Below are 23,939 nucleotides of genomic sequence, written 5' to 3'. Positions count from 1 at the left end.
TCACAGTCCCGCCCAGGCTGGGATAGGGAGACAGAGTTACCATGGCGATGGCAGCATTCCACATTTCTTCTGAGGGGGAGTAATCTCTTCAGCCTCACAGGCTCAAGGACACCAGATTCAGATAAGAACTTGTTTTGGGGCCAGACAGAGATCATTTCCTCTCTGTCTTAAAGTTCTGTTGGTCCTCAACCCCTCTAAATCCAGTAATGGCGTAATTTATCTATCCCAATCCGTGCTGATCCGTCAACTTTCTCCTTGATCAAATCCACCTTCTGTGCCAAAGTCTGAATCTCAGCCAAAGTTCCAAGCTTACGACTCATCTCGACAATTATATGAGTTTATGCGTTCACAGCGTGGTGTAATCCATCCCTGAGCTCCGGGAGCGAGCCAATATTCCTCGACAGCTCATTAATTTTCCGGTAAGTCAGGTAACCACTCAGGCCAAAAAGCACGAAACCTGACACCAACACCACGAATATCCAGACGTCTTCAGAATCCTCTACAGACAGTTGAGCGAGGCAGATCAGGTTCCACTGTTTCCAGGAGTCCATGATATGCCCAGCTGGCTCTGTCCCAGAGGGGCATCCGGGAGCCCCTTCTCCCGTTCACATCGTTGAAAAAATTTTGTCAATCGCGTTGAGAGACGAACCGACCAGGTCCATTTTTAATAATTTCCAGTTTTCCAGAAGAAATGCAGAAGTGCCGTACACCCAAAGACAGACAAAGAGCCTTGGGATAAGATAGGGAGGAGAGGAGGAAAAAAGCATCTGTACTCTCCAAGAGCTGGAAGAAGAGAATGTACTGAAGATCAACAAAGAAGGAGAATCTTTTTCAGATGATCAAGCGATGTGTAGCTCAACTCTAAAAACAAGTTAAACTCCTTGGTTTGTCTCCCAGTCTGTTTTATCTGAAACAAGATAAAATCAGAATGTTTAAACATCGTAAAACTGTGCAGTTGAGGTAAAATATAGTTGTGTTCCAGATGTACCTGCCATTTTTGTTCCATCTTTGGTCTCAGCTGCAACCCCAATGCCATATTCATTTTCACCAGTGACCCTGAAGTAGTAGATCCCTCCCTCTTCCAGGTCAGATACCTTGTAGGACAGTCTACGACATTTATCTGTGAGTCTTGTCCACCCTTTTCTACTAATTTCTTTTATGTCTACAAGATAGTTCTTCACAGGGGCTCCCCCCTCGTTCTCAGGGATGTCCCAGGTAATGGTAGCAGAAGTCTTGGTAACATCTTTGACTGTTATTTGGGAAGGAGGACCAGGTGAATCCAGAACCTTAACGTTCAGGGTTAAAGATGCGGATCCGGCTACATTTTGTAGTTTGATGGTATATTTGCCAGAATCGTCACGAGTTGCCTTTTCCACCGTTATCGATGTGATAGAGCTGCTGGTGGTGATAAGCCCTCTTACTCTAAGATCCACATCTTTTTTGTCCCATAACACATTGGGAGTCGGCTTGCCTGAAAAAGGCACAGACAAAGTGAAGGAGCTGCCATCTTTAACAAGCAGGGTCTTCCTCATTTCTGGGTTAATGTTGAACACAGGCATTTCTTCTCTGTCCATGGCTACTTCAGGATCTGTTTCAGGGCTGGGTTCACTTATACCAATTTTATTAATGGCTCTAACAGTGAAAATATACTCTTCTCCTGTTGCAAGACCAGTTACTGTAAATTCTGTTCTGTCTGTGCTGTGAACTCCAACAGTCCAATTCTCCTCTGTTATTTTTCTGAATTCAACTTTGTATCCAGTTATTGGTGCTCCACCATCAAATGGCTTGTTCCATGCCAGAGTGATACATGACTTAGCTGAATCAACTATGGTGGGCTTTGCTGGAGAGGAGGGGGGGGACTTTGGATCCTCTGCTAGTGTAAGAGGGCATGGTAAACTAGGCTCACTGAGACCAGCAACATTCTCAGCAAATACTCTAAATTCATACTCGCACCCCTCATGCAGGCCAGTGGCTTTGACACGTAGGTCATACACGGGTTTCTTGTTGACCCTGACCCAGCGAACACCGTGCTTGTCTCTTTTCTCTATGATATAACCACTGATACGACTTCCGCCATCAGAAACAGGCCTCTTCCAGCAGATGGTCATAGCTTCATTGGTAGCACTTGTGACTTCAACATCTGTTGGAGCGGAAGCGACAGTGAAGGGATCAATGGCTTTGATTGGCTCACTTTCCAGTGTCTCACCCTCCCCATATTTGTTGACTGCCTTCACTCTAAACAGGTACTCATTCCCTTTAAGTAGCTTTGTCACCTTGCAAGTTGTTGCTATCAAATCCCCATATAAAAGGGTCCAGGAAACACGACTGGTTTCACACTTCTCAACAATGTAATGCAGGATTTCTGCACCACCAGTCTCATGAGGGGGGGCCCATGACAGGGTGCATTTTTCTGCTGACAGACCAGATACTTCCAGAGGTCCAGCAGGAGGGCCTGGCTTGTCTAGCACCTTGCAGGTAACACTTTTAGATGTGGTGCCACCTGTGCTCTGCAGGGTTAGAGTGTACTGTCCAGAGTCTTTTCTAACCCCCTCTCTAATAAGAAGAGTGGTATGGCCCTTTGTCACAGTTATCTCAACCCTTCCCTTGGTGCTAATATTTCTTCCATTTTTCAACCAGAACACCGTTGGATTAGGGCACCCAGAAATGTCTGCATCTATTCTTAGAAGCTCCCCAGCCTTTACAACCACTGCCTGCCTAAATTTCTCATCCAATATGATTCTGGGTGGCTCTACATCATGCTGCACAGTAACAGGTCCTGTATTTTCAGACGGTGCACTGAAGAGGTCAACTGCATTCTTTGCAATTACCCGAAAGTCGTATTGCTCTCCTTCAGTGAGCTCAGTCACGTCAAAGAAGGTGTCCAGCAAGTTTGTGAAGTTGCACTTAAGCCAACAGCTATCTGGCAGTTCTTTGCGCTCGACAATGTAGCCAGTTATTTTAGCACCCCCGTCATATTTTGGTTTGTCCCATGAGAGTGAAACTGAAGTGTTTGTTACATTAGTGACTGAGAGATTTGTGGGTGGGTCACATGGGTCTCTTGCTGTTGCAGGTTCAGATGTCTGACTGCAAGGTCCAACACCTGCCATATTCTCAGCACAGACCCGGAATTCATAAATCAGCCCCTCTTCAACACTTGAGACCTTGTATTGGTTATCGGATACTGGGCTTCTGTTTAGTTTTGTCCATAAAATGCTGCTTTGATCTTTGCTTTCAACATGATAACCAATAATGGGGCTGCCACCATCACAGTCTGGTTTGCTCCAAGCAATGACCATCACAGACTTTGATGCTTGTATAACATGGAGGTTGGTTGGTGGACCAGGTGGTTTGAAGGGGTACTGGGCAACGATAGCTTCTGTTTCAATAAACTGGCTCTTTCCATATCGATTCTCTGCAGCAACACGAAATTGATACTCAATGCCCTGTGTCAGACGGGAAATTTTGATTGATGTTCTCGCCACTGTTGCTGACACAGTCTGCCATAATGAGCTGCCAGTGTCTCGTTTCTCAACAACGTAATTAGTTATCTGACACCCACCAGTGTAAAGTGGGGGCTGCCATGACAGCGACACAAAGTCAGCACTCACTTCATCTGCTGCGAGGTCACTTGGCGGTCCGGGCCTTTCAAAAACACTCACAAAGATTTCGGTTGATGTCGTTCCAATAGAGTTGGTCAGGATTACTTCATACACACCAAGATCAATTCTGGATGCATCTTTGATAGTAATCTGAGACATCGATTCAGATGTATGTACATTTACTCTGCTTGTCTCTTTCAGCAAATTGCCCTCTTTTTTCCAGACCACAGTTGGTGATGGCACACCTTTGAATGGAACATCGATCTTCAGATCATTTCCTGCTTTTACACTAAACGTATTGGTGAGCAGGTTAATAACAGGCTCAGCACTAGTGTCTTTCACCATAACAGGCGTCAACAGGGATTTTGGTTCACTCGTTCCCTTTTCATTCACAGCACTTATTCTGAAGAAGTACTCTTTTCCTTGTATCAACCCATTAACAAGAACCTCTTGTGCTTTACTCTCTGAATATTTCATCCACGTATCTTCTCCCTTGGCTTGTATTTCTACAATATAGCATGTGATTTTGCTTCCGCCATCATGATCAGGCTTCTCCCAAGAGAGTCTTGCACCATTGCAAGTTACATCGCTGAGAGTGATTTTGCCAGGGGGCAAAGGAGCCTCGGATACTTTAACCGCCTCGGGAGTCTCTGCTGGCAATCCAGTGCCAAATTCATTAACTGCAAGGACACGGAAGCAATAGAAGCAACCTTCCTGTAGATTGTCAATCTTGTAAAAATTCCTCACACAGTTGCTGTTGACGCTTGTGAACGCCATCCTAGACTCCTCTCGCTTTTCCACGATGTAGTGGGAAATCTTTGCTCCTCCATCAATAAGAGGTGGCTCCCAGGAGATGGAAACAGAGTCCCTCTTCACATCCTTTATTTCTAAATTTGTTGGCGCACTGGGAGAGTCCATGACTCTAACATTAATGAATGTCGATTTGGAGCCACAGCAGTTCTCAGCCGTTAACACATACTTTCCACTGTCATTTCTGTTGACGTTCTCTATCAGTAAAACAGTGAAGGAGTTTGTTACTTCAATCTGAGCACTCTCACTTAGAATGCCACCTTCTTTAGACCATTTGATTTCAGGCTCTGGTCTTCCTCTGAAGGTCACAAAGAGTCGTAAGGTGGAACATGCTCGCACGTTAACGATCTTCCTTAGAGCAGAGTCCAGCTCAATTTCTGGTGCCTCTAATTTAGCAGCTGCTACAACTGACCCAGGCAGATCAACGGGCTCGCCAACTCCGGCAGAATTTTTTGCACTTAAACGAAAGTTGTACTTTGAATTTTCTCTCAGTGTCGTCACTGTGTAGCTGGTGTCTTGTGCACCTGCAGATGGAGTGCATGCGATCCATTCATCGTCTGCTACTTCTTTCATCTCAACAACAAATCCACTGATGGTCGCTCCACCATCATAGATGGGTTTTGACCAAGTCAGAGAAACAGAACTGCTGGAATAATCCACCACTTTAGGGTTAGTAGGCGGGCCAGGAGGGTAAGTGGCCTCACACACTTTTATATACTCACTTGGCTCACTAGGTGCACCCACACCAGCAGCATTTTCTGCAAGAACTCTAAACTCATAGTAATGTCTTTCTACAAGCCCCGTGCATCGAAAACGCAAGTCATTTAGCCTCCTCTTGTTGCATTTGGACCATCGGACGCCTTCTTTGTCACGCTTCTCCAGGATGTAGCCATCTATCTCTGAGCCTCCATCACTCTCAGGCCTTTCCCACGTCAGTACTACTGAGTCACCAGTCACAGCGCTGGCTGTAGGAGTTGAAGGTGCACTAGGTGTTTTAAACGGATTTTGTGCAACAAAAGGCTCAGATTCCAGGAATTCACCAACACCAAATTTATTCACTGCTGCAATTCTGAAAATGTATTCTTTGCCAGGCACCAGTTTTGTCACTTTGTAACTCACAGCTTCAACGTGAGGGTCTACTCCTGTCCACGTGACTCGGCTGGTCTCTCTTTTTTCAATGATGTAATGGGTGATAGTGGAGCCTCCATCGTTTAGAGGGGGACTCCAGTGGAGATTGCACTTTTCCGCACTCACAACCTTCACCCTCAGAAGTCCATCAGGAGGACCAGGTTTATCTAAGACTTTAACATTAACGGAAATAGAGGTCGCTCCACCAAGGTTACTGAGGCTCAGGACATAGTGTCCGCCATCCACACGTGTGCAGTCCCTAACTGTGAGGGTTGTATGAGTGATGGTGCTTTTTATCTCCATTCTTGGGGTACTTTTCTCGATTTCTTTTCCGTCTTTTAGCCATCTAACTTCTGGAAGAGGCTTCCCATAATAATCAGCATCAACAACAAAATTTTCCCCTGCTTGAACAGTGGTACTCTTAAACTGAGGATTAATAAATGCAGTGGGCGCTTCAATAACGTCCTGAGCGAGAATGGTTAGACTTTCTGATGGAATACTCCAAACACCAGCACCATTCCTAGCAGTTATCCTAAACTCGTAACTTTGACCTCCTGTCAGACCTGTAACTGTGAAGAGATTCTCAATAACGTTAGTAAAGTTTGCCTTCATCCATCTGCCATCAGGCTGCTCCTTCTTTTCAACAACATACCCTGTAATCGTGCTTCCACCATCATATTTGGGTTTTTCCCACTGAAGTGTGATGCTGTCTCTGGTCACTACAACAGCTTCGGGTTTTCCAGGTGGATCACAGGGATCTCTTGCCACATAGCATTCAGATGTATTGCTACATGGACTCAAACCAGCAACATTTTCTGCAAAGACTCTGAATTCATACTCAATACCTTCTTCCAGGCCACTTGTTTTGAAGCGAGTGTCGGATAGAAGGAATTTGTTCAGCTTGGTCCATAAAATGCTGTTCTTCTCTTTACGTTCAATGATGTAGCCGATAATAGGGCTTCCTCCATCTCTGGCTGGAGGCTCCCACTCGACCACCATGCTGTACTTGGTCACTGTGGATGCATAGGGAGTGCAAGGAGCAGCAGGGACACTAAATGGATATTGGGCCATTACAACTGGGGAGGTTATGGCTGTGCTTTTTCCATGCCTGTTTTCTGCAAACACTCTGAATTGGTATTCATTTCCTGTCTTCAGTTTAGTAACTTTGATTGTGGTTCTTACTGTTGTTGCTGACACAGTCTGCCACTCTGTGCTTGTGATTTCTCTTTTCTCTACTATGTAGTTGTCAAGCTGACAGCCCCCAGTGTATTCTGGTGGCTCCCAAGAGATAATCACATAGTCAGAGCTGACTTCATCAATCTTTATTGGACCTGTTGGTGGGTCTGGTCTTTCAAGAACAACCACAGCAACTTCTCCAGTGCATTTTCCCGCATTGTTGCTCGCTATGACAGAATACCGACCAGAGTGCTCCCTGGCAGCATGTCTGATATGAAGGACAGTCAGTGATGCTTTCGTTATAAGCTCTAGCCTTGAAGTTTCCTTAACGGCCTGACCATCTTGTTTCCATTCAATCTTTGGCGCAGGGTGCCCGGTGATTGGAATCTCTATTTTTAGATCTTCACCATTCTTGATTGTGAATGTACTCAAACTTATCTGGAGTTTTGGCTTAATAGCATCTTCCTTATCTGTCACAGAGGCAGATTGGACTTGGAGGTTATTTTGAGGATGTTCTGCAGAGGAATCTGGATGACCTGGGGTGAAAAAAAGACAAGCAATGTTTAACGTGTAGCAATTCAATCAATCGCAGCTGAAACAACAAATACCTTTGGATGTACACGTTAATCTGTTGAATAAACTTAAGGTTACAAAAAGTTTTTGATAGTTTTAATGATAAATAATGAATGTACATTATATTCCGTACTTAAACATACAACGCTTGTGAATTTATGTTTAAATTTTTCTAAATATTTTAAAAATAAAATGGCCTCTCATATGAAAACAGGCTGAATGCACTTGCATACCTTGGGACAAGCCCTGGGAGGACAATGAGACTCCTACTTTAGAATCCTCTGTCATGGTTATATTTGGAGTCTGAGTGTTGTCTTCAACTCTGATTTTCATCTACAAGAGGAAGTGGTACAAACAAATCAAAAGGTTTAGATTAAAAACAAGCAAACATCCATGTTATCTTTGCAAACCATTTTATTTCCTCCTCTTTGAAACATAAGCTATATCAAAACCTGCATTAAACTGGTTTACAATAACCTCATTACACGAGTTTCAGAACTGGTCAGGTTAACAAAACACTGTGATGATAAAAAATAGCTCTGGATTTCATTAGAGCAGATTGACATTTGCTCTGCATTAAAGTTTATTGTTTTTTTTTTTTACTTTTGAATTTCTTCTTAATCATTTTACATTAAAGACAAGAAATGTCTTTCTACAAAAACGCTTTTGTCACCCAGCTCATCAACGGGCCACATTAAAAGCAAGTTTAACACAATACACAAGACAATTATTCAAAACACAGTTGTACTTACCTCCTTTTTGGTTGTTTCCATCTTTTTGAATTCAAGTTATGTTGAAAGTGGACTAAAATTTTCCTTGCTCTCAGAGCTAGTGAAGAAACTTCAGCTGTGGTGAACTGTTAAATTCGTCAGTCGACGTCCAGCTCTGCAACTCACTGTCTGCTTTTAGCTCTATGAGCCTGCAGAGACTAAAATAATCTTGGTGCCAGATTGGACAGCTGCTCATTCTCTCAAATTCACTTTAGACTATATGAGTCAGGCTTTAGAGCAGGAAGGTTATTCAGCAGTTAGAAATGACACCATAATATCATTACTTCAGAAATTATAAAATAGTCAAAACAGTTTTGCATTTATCAGAGTGAGGGACCTTTATGTGAGTGCATATGTGGGTTACAAAAATATTCATCTTAGCTTTAAGAGGTTAAGTTATTAAAGCATGCAATATGCAAAACATATCATTTTGTTTTGACACACTTAAAAAAAAGCAGGCAAACAAGGAAAATAAAACAAAAGAAAATGTTGCAGTAGACATTTTTATTTATTGTTATTTGTTGGAATCGTTTAATTATTTATCTAATAATTATCAATGGTATTTTAAATTTATTTAATTATTTTAAACTTTAATTTGGAAGAAACCGGAAATGGCCGGGCATGTGACAAAAATACGGAAGTGAGCACCAGATCAGCTAGCCCCAGCCAGAGCTAGCATGAGTGCTTCAAGCCAGCTCATTCAACCGAAGTCAGTCGTGGCATTCAGACAATAACTTCAGTTCTGAGTTAAATGCAGAGGTGAGGTGACCAACACGTTTAAAGGGTTATTCTGTGTCTTTAAATGAAACAAACAGAAGCACTTTGTAAAATCTTCAGTTAGAAAGCTGCCGAGTTTAGCAAATTTACCTTGGAAACATAAGACCCTGATTTTAGAGCTAGCATTTCCCCAACTTGACTGAGTCTGGTTTTGTTTACATCGTTAATAAACATAAAATGCAGATAATGAGTTTTAAAACTTAAAAATGCTTCATAATCGAGTGAGCCCTAGTGTAAGATAGGACATTGATATTTGTAAAGATGTAATTTGTAGACTTATTACATTTTTTCTATCATAAATAAACAACTTTACTGTTTATGAATCAAACTAAAAATATATATGTAGTAATGTTGCTTCTGTTGGGCATTTTTAAAGTGTATTCGCTCAGATTTCCTTGTTATTCTGGTTCCTGACAGATCTGACAATGCTGCTTCAGTTCGTGTACAGTCATCAGGACTTTGTCAGAGATGTGCATCGGAGCAGTGAGAACTATCCTGTCATGGCGCCTCCACCACCTACAAGCTTTGATGTAATCATCCGAGAAGGCTGGGCAGACAGGATGGACCGGGGACTCTTCCGCTACTGTCTGGGTGATTTAGAAACTCGCATCCTGCCAGGCCCTCATGGGTATGTGGCGCAGCTAAACATTAAGCGGGGTATAGAGAGAAGGAAGCCACAGGAGATTCTGAGTATTAAGCAGGAGTTTAATCCCAGACAGTTTAATTTTAACAAAATTAACCCTGATGAAGTTATATGTGAGATGCTAAAGGGTGCAGATGAAGATGGAGAGTGGCCTCAACCCTGCAGGGTGGTTGTACTGATCAATGTAAGCCCACTAGAGTTTGGACATTGTCTCTTTGTTCCATATCCCTCACACTGCTACCCACAGGTCCTCACAAAAACCGCAATCCGAGTCGGTATCGAGTCCGTGCTCATGAGCTCTCACCCCGGCTTTCGTGTGGGGTTCAATAGTCTCGGAGCTTTCGCATCTGTCAATCATTTACACCTTCATGGGTATTACCTAGACCATGAGCTCAAGGTAGAATCCAGCACAGTGAAGCTTTTGGTTCCTGAAAAAAGATTTTATCGCATCAAGGATTTCCCTGCAGGATTTTTGTTTTACACAGAGTCAGAGGAGGTTGAGGAAGTAGCAAGAACAATCTGTCAAGTCACAGACTTTCTTGTTGGTGAGAACGTTGCTCACAATGTGTTCCTGACCAGAGGATGTCCGCCTTACGAACACATACAGAACACGAAGGATCTTTGTTTAAGAAACGGTGTGAGGGTCGCAGTTTGGCCCAGAAAATCCTGCTTCGGCGCCAAAGAGGAATCTGCCTTTAACGTTGCTCTTTGTGAGCTGGCTGGACATTTACCGTTTAAGAACAAGGAGGACTACGAGTCTGCAACAGAAGGAGATGTAATCAGTATAGTACAGAGATATCTTCTACCTGACGACGAGTTCCAAATGTTGGAACAGAAGCTCTCTGATCATTTATTGGTGTCATAACAAATAATCATTTACTGACTGTACCTCAAGTCCTACAATCAGTATTTCTTTCACCTTTTTAAAGGCAGTTTGTTTGAAACTCAAAAGTCTATATTGTGTTTTACCCTTTTGGCCTTGAGCTTTTCTTTGCTGCGGTCAATTAACATTAGTCATGATCTTCACACCAGAATCCAAGTAGTGACGAAAGCTTCTGTTTTCCACTGTTGCTGTATGTGTACACCTCGATGTACTGAATGTTTCACTGCCTTTATTGGCATAAAGGTTACAGACATATTTAGTCAAATTAAACTAATACCTGTTTGGTTTAACTGATTAATGAGAGTTATGTCAAAACAAAACAGCAGGATTGTTTTGGCATTTCTTCTGTGAAATCAAGGTTTTTATCAACTCTGATGCCTTTTACTGCCTTTTACTGCTAATAAACACTTTTTTTCTGTCTTTCTTGGTTTGTTCTTCAAGAGTGAACAAAGATGCATTGATGTTGTGTGTTTCGTAACTTTTTGTTGAGGCAAAATATGTTCCCTCATGGGTGAGAACTGTAAAGTTTATAGAGAAAGTAACACTAAACTCGTTGGTGTCCTCCAGCCTCATGAGGTCCCTTATGATGATGGTTGATTTTTGGTGCTGCTTGTTTACAGACTAAACTAAGATCAGTGTTCCGTTCATAAATGTTTATGGAGGCACAACGATTTCCATTAAGGACACATTTAAATTCTTATATGTCAAAGAGACTTGAGAAGTTTCTGATGAAATGGAATTTATTTTTATAAACCTAAAATCACAAATATTTATAAACCCCAAATCCATGTAATGCTTTGATTATTGGTTAAAAAGCCGAGAATATTACAAACCTAAATAATGGGTATTAATAGAGTCATAAAATGGTATAATATTTAAAAGAGATTAAAAACTGATTTTACAAGGAAAGTACAGTAAAATGGGTTTAAGACCAAAGCAAGTTAAAATTAACATCCATTTGTATGTTTTCTTCAGATTAACTTTGGTAACAGATATGGAATAAAATTGCATATCTTATTTTGCACCAAAGGAACAGTGACAATATTGCAGAGCATGCACATTAAACCCAGACAGTAAATATTAGATTTGTATTTTTACACCAAGTGTGACTATAGAGCTTAAAGGAGAATCTATGCTGCAAATCACCCCAGAAAATCACATCATCTGCCAGAGTAACATCACCAAGGTAGCAGCGTTAACTAAGCTGCAGGATGACTTAGCATTTACCTACTCATCCATTCTCATCAAGGAGAGATTAACCCATGCCTACATGTTCCTTTTGTATACACTTTATTCTTTAGGTGAATTTTCATTGCAGGGATCCATTTTTGTCCTTTATTTTGAACAAACTTGTCTTTTCATCATAAGATTTATCTTGCAGCTTAGCGGATTTGTTGTCGCGGTGACATGAAAGCAAAACAAGCACATGACATTCTGTGTTTGTTCAAGTGTCGTGTGTTTGACTTTCATGGCATGGTGTTTGAGACGCTGACTTTCAGAAATGCTTCATTACTTCAGTGGATACATTCAGACTCTTCACTGTGATGTGGTGTACGTTTGGTGGTACATGTCGGAACACCTTTGGAGAGTGTCTGTAGTGTCCCAGAACTGCTTGTCTCCGTGTGACGTTTCTATCAGGCTACTAGAAAAGCATTGTTCAGGGATTAGAGGAGCAGAGATAGAGTTACGTATGTATGGTGTGAAAGAAGAGGTATAGAAGTCGTTTATGTTCAACATGAAACCCTAGATTTAATCTTTCTGAGACCCACAGTCATATCAGCGTTGATTTTTTAATATAGCATTTAAACATCACTTAACATCTTCAGATTAATTTTGCTATACTACGTTAGAATGTCTTAGCTTTAAAAAAATGAGAAGAATTTTTTTTAATAAAACGTCTCTCTCGCATTTGCCTAAAAACCAACAATGACACGTTTAGGACCAAAGCAGCAATTGGACCATCCGAAAGCAATGACTGGACCATTCGGTTGCTGGTCCGGCTGAACCGCCGCACTTGCACACTTCCCTGGGTCCTCCATTAATTACGCACATGTGCATTTAGCAACAGAACACCGCTGGTGTGAGAGGTTCTCCACTCAATAATATCAGAGGAGAAACAGCCGGCTGCTACCACTTCAACTTTAGGACAAACTACCAGAGTCCCAAAAAGAAAAACACCATTTGAAGTCACGGACAGTAAAAGATGTTTGGACCTAAAAGAAAACGACAACTGGTGTTTAGCGGTATCTTGTTTCCTCTTGGAATTCTGGTTTCCGGTTCGAGAAGCGTCTCAAGGATGATCCCCGAGGGGAGGGGTGAGTGTTCCGCGATCGTGTTTGCATTCAAAACTTAGCTTGTTCTGTAGATTCGCTAAAGCAGCTTTAAAACACTTCAAGTGACTGACATGAGCTTCCTCTGTCAGGTGAGGAGCTCAGATAAGAGCCACTGCATCTCATCAAAAGAAGTCAACCCAAGTGGTTCCTCTAGAAGGAGCTGGAACATGTTGATGGACGGACAGATGGATAGCTCAAGCATCCTCACAAATCATCCATTATAACGTTGTTTTGTCATTGGTCTATAGCAAACAACATTTTGTTATCTCAATTTATTCACATTATTTTACACAATTTTCACATTTCAAAGACCACTGAACTCCTTTGGAGCATCAAACTAAGAAGATAATTGTTTATTATTGTTTTGTAGATGTTGAACACCAGTCTCAGTCTCCGTCTGATGGTTAACTTCATCCGACTTGTCATGCTTATTTTTTATGGTGAACACAGCACACTCGTGTTTAGAATAGAGATCAGAAGATCTCCACCCTGTGATATAAAGAAAGAAAAATAAAGTAGGTGTGGAAACCCATCTGTATGCTCAGATGGGACATGTTTTATAGAAGCTGCTGTTGACACTTACTGACGTGCAAAGAGTGTTTGTATTAAGGGAGGAGGTTGGGAGTTGACCATAACCTTTTGTAACTTCAGTAGATGGATATAGGGGAGACTATCCTATAAAAATGACTCTGTAAATAGAGATGGTCCCTTTTTTTCATGAGGACATGAATCATATTTCCTCTGACAACATTTCCTCAGAAGCTGTTGATGTTGTTGATAATGAAAACAAACCACTACAATTTGAAAATATCGTTCATTCAAGTGTCCCTGAAAAAGAGTCAGGTTCGTTCCTTATGCAGAGTGGGAGGAGCTGCTCTGGGAGTGTCCTCAGCCCAGACTCCCTTAAATCAGAACTTCAGCTTGAAGATGCTCTGGCAGAACGGCTCTTCACATTTTTAGGGTGGGGAGATTTAACTAATCTAAAACTATGGGGGGTGTTCAGAGCTTCAGGGAGATGTGTGATCGCACAAAAAATACCAACATTCGTCTGAGTCTTCCTGCGGTTTGTGTGGTGTGGGAAATAGCCATGATCATTTTATTTGGAGTCTTTATCCGATACAACTGGGAATCAGATGCACACTGGGCCGAGAGCAAGCATAATTTAAGTGACATAGAGAATGATTTCTACTACAGGTATCCAAGTAAGTGAATTTATGCATCTTTCTTTTGTAACATATTATTTCTGAATTATCATTGCTAATTCTTTATTTCTGGACACAAAAGCTTAAAAATATATATTATTATTATAACTTTCATTTTTTTCTAATTGACAGTCCTCACATTGTGATTTTGCATTATTGTTCCAAGTTCCTGACAAAGATCCGACACCTGCAGGTGGAATACCTCCCAGGGGGTTGACTCCACTGAGGCCTTTAATGTCACAACAGCTGACTTGTTCACTATAACAGTACTTTTGTTTTAAGAAAGCCTAAATCTCATCGTACAGTTAGTGTGTGAGTTGTTCGGGTTCACATTTGTGCATCTGAATAATTTTTCTTTGAATTTCTGGGTGCGGTTGTGCTCTCCCCCTTACCTTCATCATCTCCGGGGTGTCAGTATCAAAATACAATTCCATCTCATTTTTAAGGTGTTGGGTGACAGTACATAATTTCTCACGCTGACACCATTCTGTTTCTGATGGCTAAAAGATCTACTGTTGTGATAATTGGATATTAAACAGCATCACACTGAATTGAAGAAAAAGCTTGAAGTACTGGTTTTCTTTAAAAACGAGACAAAAACAAAACAAAAGAAAAGCAGTGACAATGATGTGTTTGTTGCAAACTTAAAGCCTACAGTGGTTCACAAAGTACCGACATGTATTGCACCCTGGGGTGTGTCATAAGTGAAAATCACAGGTAGATGCAGGTGTCCATGTAATTCTAGCAGAAAAAAAGTCCTCATGTCTATAATTAAAGTAAATTACAACAAGCTTGGTATATTAATACATTTTAGAATACTTGTAAAAAAAATTTTATAATTCTGCCATCTGGTTTTCTCCCGACAAGTTGCATATTAAGGGATTAACTCAATATCTGCTCAGTATTGCAGATAAAGCTGCTTCCACTAAGCCTCCTAATAAAACCACACACCATCTCAGGTGTCCTTGAGTTGTCTTCACACAATGCCCCTCTCATCTACACACCCTTATGCTAACCTGTATTATGGATGTATCCATCCACACATCCATCTATTTTCATCCACTTATCCAGGTTCGGGTTGTGGGGGCAGCATTCTAAGCAGAGACTTCCCTCTCCTAAACCACTTGGGCCAGCAACTCCAAGGGAATCCCAAGGTGCTCCTTGGCCAGCCAAAAGACATAGTCCCCCCCCCCCTAGTGTGTCTTGGGTCTTCCCTTGGGTCTCCTCCCAGTTCGACCTGCCCCGAAAACCTCACCAGGGAGGCATCCTGACCAGACGCCCGAACCACCTCAATTGGCTCCTCTTGATGTGCAGGAGTGGATCTACTCTGAGCCCCTCCTGGATGACCGAGCTTCTCACCCTATCTCTAAGGGAGAGCCCAGCCACCCTGAGGAGAAAACTCATTTCAGTTGCTTGTATCCGTAGTCTCATTCTTTTGGACTCTAACCAAAGTTCATGGCCATAGGTGAGGGTAGGAACGTAGATCGACCGGTAAATCCAGAGCTTTGCCTTCTGGCTCAGCTCTCTTTTCACCACGACAGATGGTACAACATCTGCATCACTGCAGACACGGCATCAATTCACCCATCGATCTTCCGATCCATCTTTCTCGCACTCGTAAACAAGACTCTTGAGATACTCAAACGGTTCCGTTTGGGGCAGGACCTCATCCCTGACCCGGAGAAGGCATTCTACCCTTTTCCGACTCAAGACCATGGTTTCGGATTTAGAGGGAGCTGATTCTCCTCCCATGTCCCATCCATGTCCCTTTGGATGCATGTTGAAAATGCAAACTTTATGCAGTCTAAACTGGTTTTTGACATTTAGCTTAATCTCTGCATATCTAACTCTATCAAAAATTCTTTCTGCAGGGATCATGTAAGCAATCATTAAAACAACGGCTGTAGTTAAACGAAGCAGGCTGTCACTGAGACTCATGGATAAATAAAGCACTTTGCATACTGAAAAATGTTTATCAACATGATAATTTTTTTGCTGAGAAGACATTTTGTCCTGATCCAGTTTTTCCTTGAGGACATTTGTTCAGGTTTTGGATTAGCAAAACTGAACAAAACAATGATGCTTCCACCACCTTTTTTTGTTGTTGTTGTTTTTGTTTTGTTTGTTTGTTTGTTTGTTTTTTTTGGGGGGGGGTATCTGATCTCTGCTGCAGTATTTTGTTAAAACACAGAAATGTATAGGTTTGTTCAGTGACTCAGCTTTCTGTTAGTTTGTTAAACAATCATTGTCCTCGGGATGGTTTCTCTCTCCAAATTGTTTCAAACTTTTGTAAGGCATTGGTTTCTTTTGTCATTTTCTTGTTCAGGGTTTTTAGGAAACAAAATCACCACTTAGTATTCTTTGTATGATCTGGCTATGGCTTTTAGAACATCACATTTATTTATTCCCCCCTACCTCCATTTTCTTTGGAAGTCAGGAAGGTGTTTTTCCATATCAACTCCACCAAGAATTTATAGCTGTATTCATTGGGAGGTGCACCTGTATTGTCATTATTTCTATTTGAACATCTGGCAACAGGTAGCTTTAAAACACAAACAGAAAAAAAGTTTTGGCACAGTTCCCTAAGTATTTGAATTAAAACCGAAAGTGAAAAAAAAACTATAAAACAGTTGTGCTTTATGCATTTGTGTTTCTTTTTTTAATGACTTTATGTTAACACCAAGAAAAAAGCACACATGAAAACTATTTACATTATTTAGTTTGTCCAGTGTTCATAACAAACATTAATGAACTAAATAATGTAAAACTATTTGTAAAAAGGAAAAACTTTAACATGTCTGTTATAGCTGTAAAAGGGCAGTGAGGTTTGACCTCCGACCCCTCCATATTTAACCTCCACTGAACCACTCTGGTCTCCTCCTGCAGGTTTCCAGGATGTCCATGTGATGATTTTTGTTGGATTTGGTTTCCTGATGACGTTTCTTAAGCGGTACAGCTTCGGCGGGGTGGGGTTCAACTTCCTGATCGCTGCCTTCGGCATCCAGTGGGCTCTGCTGATGCAGGGCTGGTTCGGCTCCCTGGATTACAGTGATGGGAAGATCAAAGTTGGAGTTGAAAAGTAAACGCTCAGATTATAAAACTCAGACCTTTAACGTTTTTAAATCATCATTGTTATTGGTTGGAAATCCATCCGGTGAATTTTTATTGCATGCATTTAGCTTGTAAATCAAGACGGACAAACCAGTCTAACTGCCTAATTCCCAGAAAGATGCCCCCCTGTGCATTAGATTTATTGCTTTGAGAGTAGAAAATAAATAAAAAGTCTGGCTACAATGACAGGGTGATACTGTTGGATGGCAGTCAACTCACTGTGCGTTGAACAGTGTGATATGTGGATTTTTGTTTGCAGAAAACAGTGAGGAAATCAATATGTTTGTATTTGGCATTAATAAAAGCACCCTTTCTTGTATAGGTTGTAGAGTTTGTTCAGCTCAGACTTAATGAACTCAGTTTCATTCATGTGTATTAAAACCCCTGTTGTTTGGATTCTTTAAATTTCACATATTTCCTTTTCTTCAGCTTCATCAATGCAGATTTCTGCGTGGCCGGCTGCTTGATCGCCTACGGAGCGCTGCTGGGTAAAGTCAGCCCGGTCCAGCTGTTGGTCCTGACTTTGTTTGGGGTTACACTTTATGCTGTGGAGGAACATATCATCATCAAAATCATACATGTAAGTCTGGAGAAAATGTTTAAGATTGAGAAAAATAATGTGCCAAAGACCCACAAAAACAATAGTGGCCCTTTTTTTTTTACACTTAATGTCTTTTATTGGATTCTACTATTATTTTCCTCTCATGGATATATTTTCTCCATGAAGGCCAGAGATGCTGGAGGCTCCATGGTGATCCACACTTTTGGAGGTTATTATGGTCTTGCCATATCGTGGATGCTCTACCGACCAAACCTGGACCAGAGCTCTCGTCTGCAGGGCTCAAAGTACCATTCAGATGTCTTCGCCATGATTGGTGAGCTAGATTCAGCTGCATGCAAAACTACTTCTGATAGATATAATCGTTTTAACTCCCCTCATTCTCCTTGTAGGAACCCTCTTCCTGTGGATGTTCTGGCCCAGCTTCAACTCAGCCATTGCGGGTCATGGTGATGGGCAGCACAGAGCCTTCATCAACACCTACCTGTCTTTGGCTGCAACTGTGCTCACCACTTTTGCTCTTTCAAGCCTCTTCCAGAAACATGGAAAATTAGACATGGTGAATATGAAACAAACCAAACCACAACATAACTTTAAGATAAAATGTTTAAAATGAATTCATTTCCTGTGTTATTTGGGTCTGTCTCAGGTTCACATCCAGAACTCCACCCTAGCTGGAGGTGTGGCAGTAGGAACAGCTGCAGAGTTCATGCTGACGCCTTATGGGTCCCTTATTGTCGGCTTCTGCTGTGGTGTTTTGTCCACGCTTGGATATGTCTTCATTACGGTATGACCTCTGACTTTCATTCACCTGGACATAAAACTATGTTTGTTTGTTTTTTTAAATCAACAACCTAATTTGGTTCCTCCAGCCATTCTTGGAGAAGCACATGAAGATCCAAGACACATGTGGGATTCACAACCTTCACGCCATGCCAGGATTCCTTGGGGGTGTTGTCGGAGCCATCACTGCAGCAGCTGCTTCAGATACGGTCTACAGCCATGAGGGGTGAGTCCTTCTGTGTAATTAAACAAGAAACCTGCAGCCAGAGGAGTTTGGTGACTCAAAAATAAACAAACGTTTAACAAAATGATTGAAAGCTCTTCCCTTTTTATATTGAAGCTTGGTGAACACCTTTGACTTTAAAGATGAATTCAAGGACATGGTACCCACGGTTCAGGGAGGACACCAGGCAGGAGCCCTCTGTGTGGCTTTGATCTTCGGTATAGGCGGCGGCATCTTGGTCGGTAGGGAATCCACCTCACATAAACCTTACTTTACTATACTTCACTGTGTTGTACCATATCATGCTGTATTATATACTCTGCACTACTACACTATACTATACCTCGCTGTGTTGTACCATATCATGCTGTATTACGTATATACTCTGCACTACTATACTATACTATACCTCACTGTGTTGTACCATACCGTACCATACTGTAACTACACTACTATACTATACTATGGAGCTGAACAGACTTGGAGACCCGTGAAAACACCAAATACAATAAGGCAATTTGAACAAGTTTATTTTTGCTGGAGTCAGGGCTTGACTGTTATTACCCAGACTGTAGGAAGCAGGCAGAGGCTTGGTCAGGACGAGCTAAGGGTCAGAGCCGGGGAGATCCGAGACAAAAGCAGGAGGGGTTATCCAGAGGCAGAGTCTGTGAAGCAGAGGGGTCCAGAAGATCAGAAGCTATGAGATAATCCAGTCAGGGAGCAGGCACGTGGGTAGGTCGAGGTTCAGAAGCGAGGTCAGGATCTTTGGTTCAGGCAGGGTTTAGAGTGCTGGAGAATCTACTGGCAAAAAGCGTTCAATAATCTGGCAGGGAACTGCTTCTTCTACTTCAGTGAGGGAGGCAGGCTAGACTCCCATGAGGCGTATTGCTGCCACAGCCGCCCAAACACACACCGCCTGAGAGCGTCACAATCTCCTCCGAAGATCAAGGACCGACCCACAGCCGCCCACCAAACGATGTAACCCATAAAAGCCCCTACCCACCACCTCACCATCCCACGATGCCTGCCACTATCTCATTGCCTCCCTGCCTATCGCTGAACAATACTCAGGGGAGCCCATGGCAACCTCCAGGTCCACAAAAGTACACCTCAGCACCGCCTTGGTCACAGAGTTCACCCTCTCATTGCCCACCACCCCCACATGGGCAGGAACCCAAAGAAAACAAACTTCACAGCCACGAGCCCACAGATCATGCAGCATCACCCTGGTAGACATCACCAGGTCTGGCCTAGAGCCAGAGCCTGACCCTGACAGAGCCTCCAACGCAGCTGCCAAGTCAGAGCAGATAACAGCACCCTCCAGGACACGCTCCTTCACCCAACACAAGGCACATAAGATAGCCACCAACTCATCCGTGAACATGGAACAATGGTCCCGGAGCCGATAACCAAAGCTGAAGCACAGGTGCAGGACTACCAAACCCACCGGCACCCGACCACTATCAGGATCCTTAGAGCCGTCCGTATACAGCTGCAAATGAGAGTCCCACTCCAACCCCATAAAATACTGAAAAGCACCAGCCACCCCACCATCACGGCACCGCCCCAAAAAGGTAAAATCCACCTCCGGTACAGGCAGAAGGCAGGGCGGAACATCAGACCAGACCAGGCGCGAACAGATAGGCCAACCTAGGAAGCCCAAGGCGTCCGCTCTGTCCCGCAACTGGGCAGAAAATCCACCCTCACCAAACTGACCCTGCCCTCCAAACTCCCAATGCTGGTCCAACAGGCCCGATGCAGTAGAAGCATCACTCATACCCCTGACCCTCAACAGGTACCGGAGTCCCAGCTTGACTTGTCGAAACTCCAAGGGCATCTCACCCACATCAACCAGAAGGGCAGCAACTAGGGTCGACCTAAATGCCCCACTACAAACCCTCACAGCCGCCGCCTGCAAAACATCCAACCTCCTCAGGGTAGTAGGGGCAGCCGAGTCATACAGGAAACACCCATAATCCAGGTGCTGACCTGAACACACTCCAGTACACCATCAGCAAGGTGCACCGGCTCACCCCCCCCAATCCGTCCCAGCCAAACACCACATCACATTCAAGACCTGTCCACACCTGGCCTCCAGGCTTCGAACATGAACAACCCATATCAGCCGTTCATCCAGCCATATGCCCAGGTACTTAAAAGAGGACAGGCGCTCCAGCAGCAACCCACCCAACAGCAAACCCACCGACAGGACAATCCGCTTAAACCCAAAAACCATGTACTTGGACTTGGACGGGGACATTTTAAAACCCCAGTGCCTCGACCAAGCCACCACACCATCCAAGCCGTCTTGTACCCTGCGGAAAAGAAACGGGAGGTCCCGGCCCCGCTTCCAAAATGCCCCATCATCAGCAAACAAGGACCTCCCCACATCACCACCCAAGGAGTCAAACAAGCTATTGACCATGACATTAAAAAGCACCGGGCTAATCACAATCCCCTGAGGAACCCCATTCTCCACCCCCACAGAAAATGACAACACAGAACCCACCCTAAGGCAGGGACCTGGTGGCTGGCTGGTGAATATATAGCTGTGGAACCAGGTGAGCAGGATGAGGTGATTGCATGGAGCAGGTGAAGGAGATTAGGGGGCTGGTGGCTTGGCTGAGGGAGTGGAGCTGGAGTGCTGTAAGCTGGGGCTCATGACAACTATACTATACTATACTATACTTTGCTGTATTGTACCATACCGTACTGTACTGTACCATACTGTATCACACTCTACTATACTATACTATACTATACTATACTATACTATACTATACTATACTATACTATACTATACTTCACTGTGTTGTACCATACTCTTATTATACTATACTATACTATACTATACTACACTACACTACACTACACTACACTATACTATACTATGTTGTACCATTTTTACTGTACTATATTATACACTACCATAGTATACTATGCTATAGTAGTAGTAGTAGTAGTAGTAGTAGTAGTAGTAGTTTCCTTAATAAAGACACACAGATACTGTAGGTCCATAATAAACACTACTGCACTATACTACAGTAGTAGTAGTAGTAGTAGTAGTAGTAGTAGTAGTAGTAGTAGTTGTTGTTGTAGTAGTAGTACTAGTAGTAAATAATAAATATTAGTAGTAGTTTCCTTAATAAAGACACACAAATAGGTTTATATTAAACTACTATACTTTACTGCTCTGTACTGTACTGTACTGTACCATACTATACTATACCATACTATACTGTACTGTACTGTACTCTACCATGCTATGCTATACTGTGTTTGAGTACAACAACAAAAAGTGTGTTTACATTGTTGTTTTTATCCTTCCCAGGTGCGGTCTTAAGATTACCTATCTGGGGTGATCCTGCAGATGACAACTGCTTTGATGATGAGGCCTACTGGGAGGTGAGAGTTGGAGTACTGCAGCTTTTAGTGGACAACCAACATAGAAACAAGTTACACAAACTGAAAACAAGACATCTTTAATTCTCAGTTTAATCTCTCCGTCATTTTGTATTCATCCTCTTATCTGGGTCCAAATGGTAATGATGTTTTCAGAAAGTACTCATTAGATTTATATCAAAATCTGATTAACTTTTGGAGTCAATCCAGTTGAAGATGGATGTCATAACTGACTGACTGTAGAAGGCATACAAATTGACCACAACTCATTCTGTTTTAAGAACATCAAGCTCAATATTCCTGTGATGATAGCTGAATAACAGTTTCTTTGAGTGCTAACAGATCACACAAGATCTTTTACTGAGGGTTAGGGTCACTTTCAAGATCTGACACAAGCTGATGTGACATGAAGGGTGGAAGATCAAAGAATTCCAGGTCTTTCAATAACATCACGAATCACTAATTTTGTTGTTTTTTGTTGTTGTTTTTTTGTCTGCAGGTGCCAGACGACGAGGAGAACATCATACCAAACATCCAGTACAACAACCACATGCAAAACAAAGATGTGTGAGTTTATTTATCCATCAAAAATGTTCCAGTGAGTGAAACTATTAAACCTCATCGTAGAAAGAGATGCAGCAGATGCTTTTAGTTTGTCTTTAGTGGGTGTTGAAAATTGTGCTGCGTTCAGGTGCCTCTTGGTGGCAGCAGAGCTCAGTGTAGTCAGGAGGAGATGCGGGTCCCTGTAGCTCTTCCTTTTTCTGTGAGGATTCCAGTTAGATGAGTTTGTGTTTAAAGGCAACAGGAGAGAATTGAGACATAAATGTTTCCACCGTGCAGCTCGATTACAAATTACTTCCCTGAGCCGATTGTTGATGGGGGTTCACACAGAACTCCTTTACCTGTCTGACCTTGGATTTATGCAGCAGTCATACAGTCCCATTAATCTCCCATAAACTCAGCTATGATTCTGAGCTCTGGATTCTAATCAGACCAGATTTAAACCTAATTAGAAACAGATCTTACACAAAGATTTACTTGAAATAAAACTGTGATCCTACTTTTTAAAATAAAATCTGGATTATTTTGACCTTTTTTTCAGCTTGGAATCAAATTTCAGCATGGATCAGGATTCCAGGCCTCGGTCATGAGTGGAAGCTGATTTCATCACGGATTCTTTTGGATTTCTTCACATTCCTGCTGGACACACATTTTCTTAAACACCAAAGAAATGTTATAAACTGAGATTGTGAACGTTCAAACTCTCATCGTGATTTATTTCATGAAAAACTGAAGGTAGATGTGTGATGGTCAAAGCTGAAAGCTTCACAGTTTCTTATTTGTCCTTCAAACCCAGTCGAGCGGCACACGGCAGATTGTTCATGTTTTCACATTTTCATTTTTCTGCTTATAGGTTTAAAAAAATTCAAAGGTGGCAGAAAATGTTCTGCTCTTGGAAATGTGTTTCTCTCTTCTTGTTATTTCAGTGGTGACATGTTTTCTGGTTGCTCTTCGGAAAAACGATCTTTCTTTATATTTTTACACTAAACAGAGTTGTTTGTTCTGTATAGAGAAAAATGTATAAAATAGCTGTCATACAGTTTGAAAAAAACATCTGATGACACTTTTGAACAATTTTCCCTCATTTTGTTTGTATATTCGTACATTTTGATGTCCATAAAACATTATTTTTATTTAAATCCTATTTTTCAAAAAACATCTGCTGATGCATCAGTCCACTGTTGTTGAAAAACACATCAATAAAAATGTTTTAAATGCTTAAAATGTGTGATTAACATCAGGGACTGCGTGCACTGTTGCCTTGTGGAGAGGTTGCTGGTTTGAAACCTGGCTGTGGCCTTTCTGCGTGGAGATAGCACGTTGTCCTTGTGCATGCATGTTTTCTCCCAGTATTTGGTATTAATTAAATAATGCATTTCTGCATAGAATTAAAGAGGTAACGTCAA

The 23,939-nt window shown here is 42.2% G+C and overlaps 3 protein-coding genes across 4 annotated transcripts; 2 read left to right on the top strand and 1 right to left on the bottom strand.

Annotated features, from left to right (window-relative positions):
• Positions 1 to 268: 268 nt before the first annotated feature.
• On the bottom strand, positions 269 to 8,200 carry LOC107388975 (titin). Its single transcript, XM_015964804.3, has 4 exons — positions 8,039 to 8,200; positions 7,520 to 7,619; positions 989 to 7,249; positions 269 to 907 (listed from the first exon to the last, which is right to left on the bottom strand). Exons 1-4 carry the CDS (start codon positions 8,057 to 8,059, stop codon positions 873 to 875), a joined length of 6,417 nt encoding a protein of 2,138 aa, XP_015820290.3. The 5' UTR covers positions 8,060 to 8,200; the 3' UTR covers positions 269 to 872.
• Positions 8,201 to 8,688: 488 nt separating this feature from the next.
• On the top strand, positions 8,689 to 10,779 carry gdpgp1 (GDP-D-glucose phosphorylase 1). The gene is made up of 2 exons (XM_015964803.3): positions 8,689 to 8,815; positions 9,251 to 10,779. The coding sequence occupies exon 2, from the start codon at positions 9,259 to 9,261 to the stop codon at positions 10,339 to 10,341; it is 1,083 nt and encodes a 360-aa protein (XP_015820289.3). The 5' UTR covers positions 8,689 to 8,815; positions 9,251 to 9,258; the 3' UTR covers positions 10,342 to 10,779.
• Positions 10,780 to 13,522: 2,743 nt separating this feature from the next.
• On the top strand, positions 13,523 to 23,229 carry rhcgb (Rh family, C glycoprotein b). 2 transcript variants are annotated; one of them, XM_015964801.3, is made up of 11 exons: positions 13,523 to 13,894; positions 16,781 to 16,973; positions 17,435 to 17,585; positions 17,733 to 17,880; positions 17,957 to 18,123; positions 18,214 to 18,351; positions 18,437 to 18,573; positions 18,688 to 18,812; positions 21,902 to 21,975; positions 22,472 to 22,539; positions 23,075 to 23,229. In XM_015964801.3, the coding sequence occupies exons 1-11, from the start codon at positions 13,681 to 13,683 to the stop codon at positions 23,121 to 23,123; spliced, it is 1,464 nt and encodes a 487-aa protein (XP_015820287.1). In that variant the 5' UTR covers positions 13,523 to 13,680; the 3' UTR covers positions 23,124 to 23,229. The 2 variants fall into 2 exon arrangements, with proteins under 2 accessions (XP_015820287.1, XP_015820288.1); XM_015964802.3 differs by having other exon boundaries at positions 22,472 to 22,570.
• Positions 23,230 to 23,939: the final 710 nt, after the last annotated feature.

Source organism: Nothobranchius furzeri, chromosome 4, assembly GCF_043380555.1.
Source record: "Nothobranchius furzeri strain GRZ-AD chromosome 4, NfurGRZ-RIMD1, whole genome shotgun sequence".
In the NCBI taxonomy this organism is placed as follows: Eukaryota; Metazoa; Chordata; class Actinopteri; order Cyprinodontiformes; family Nothobranchiidae; genus Nothobranchius; species Nothobranchius furzeri.
This window is presented reverse-complemented; position numbering and strand designations above follow the sequence as displayed.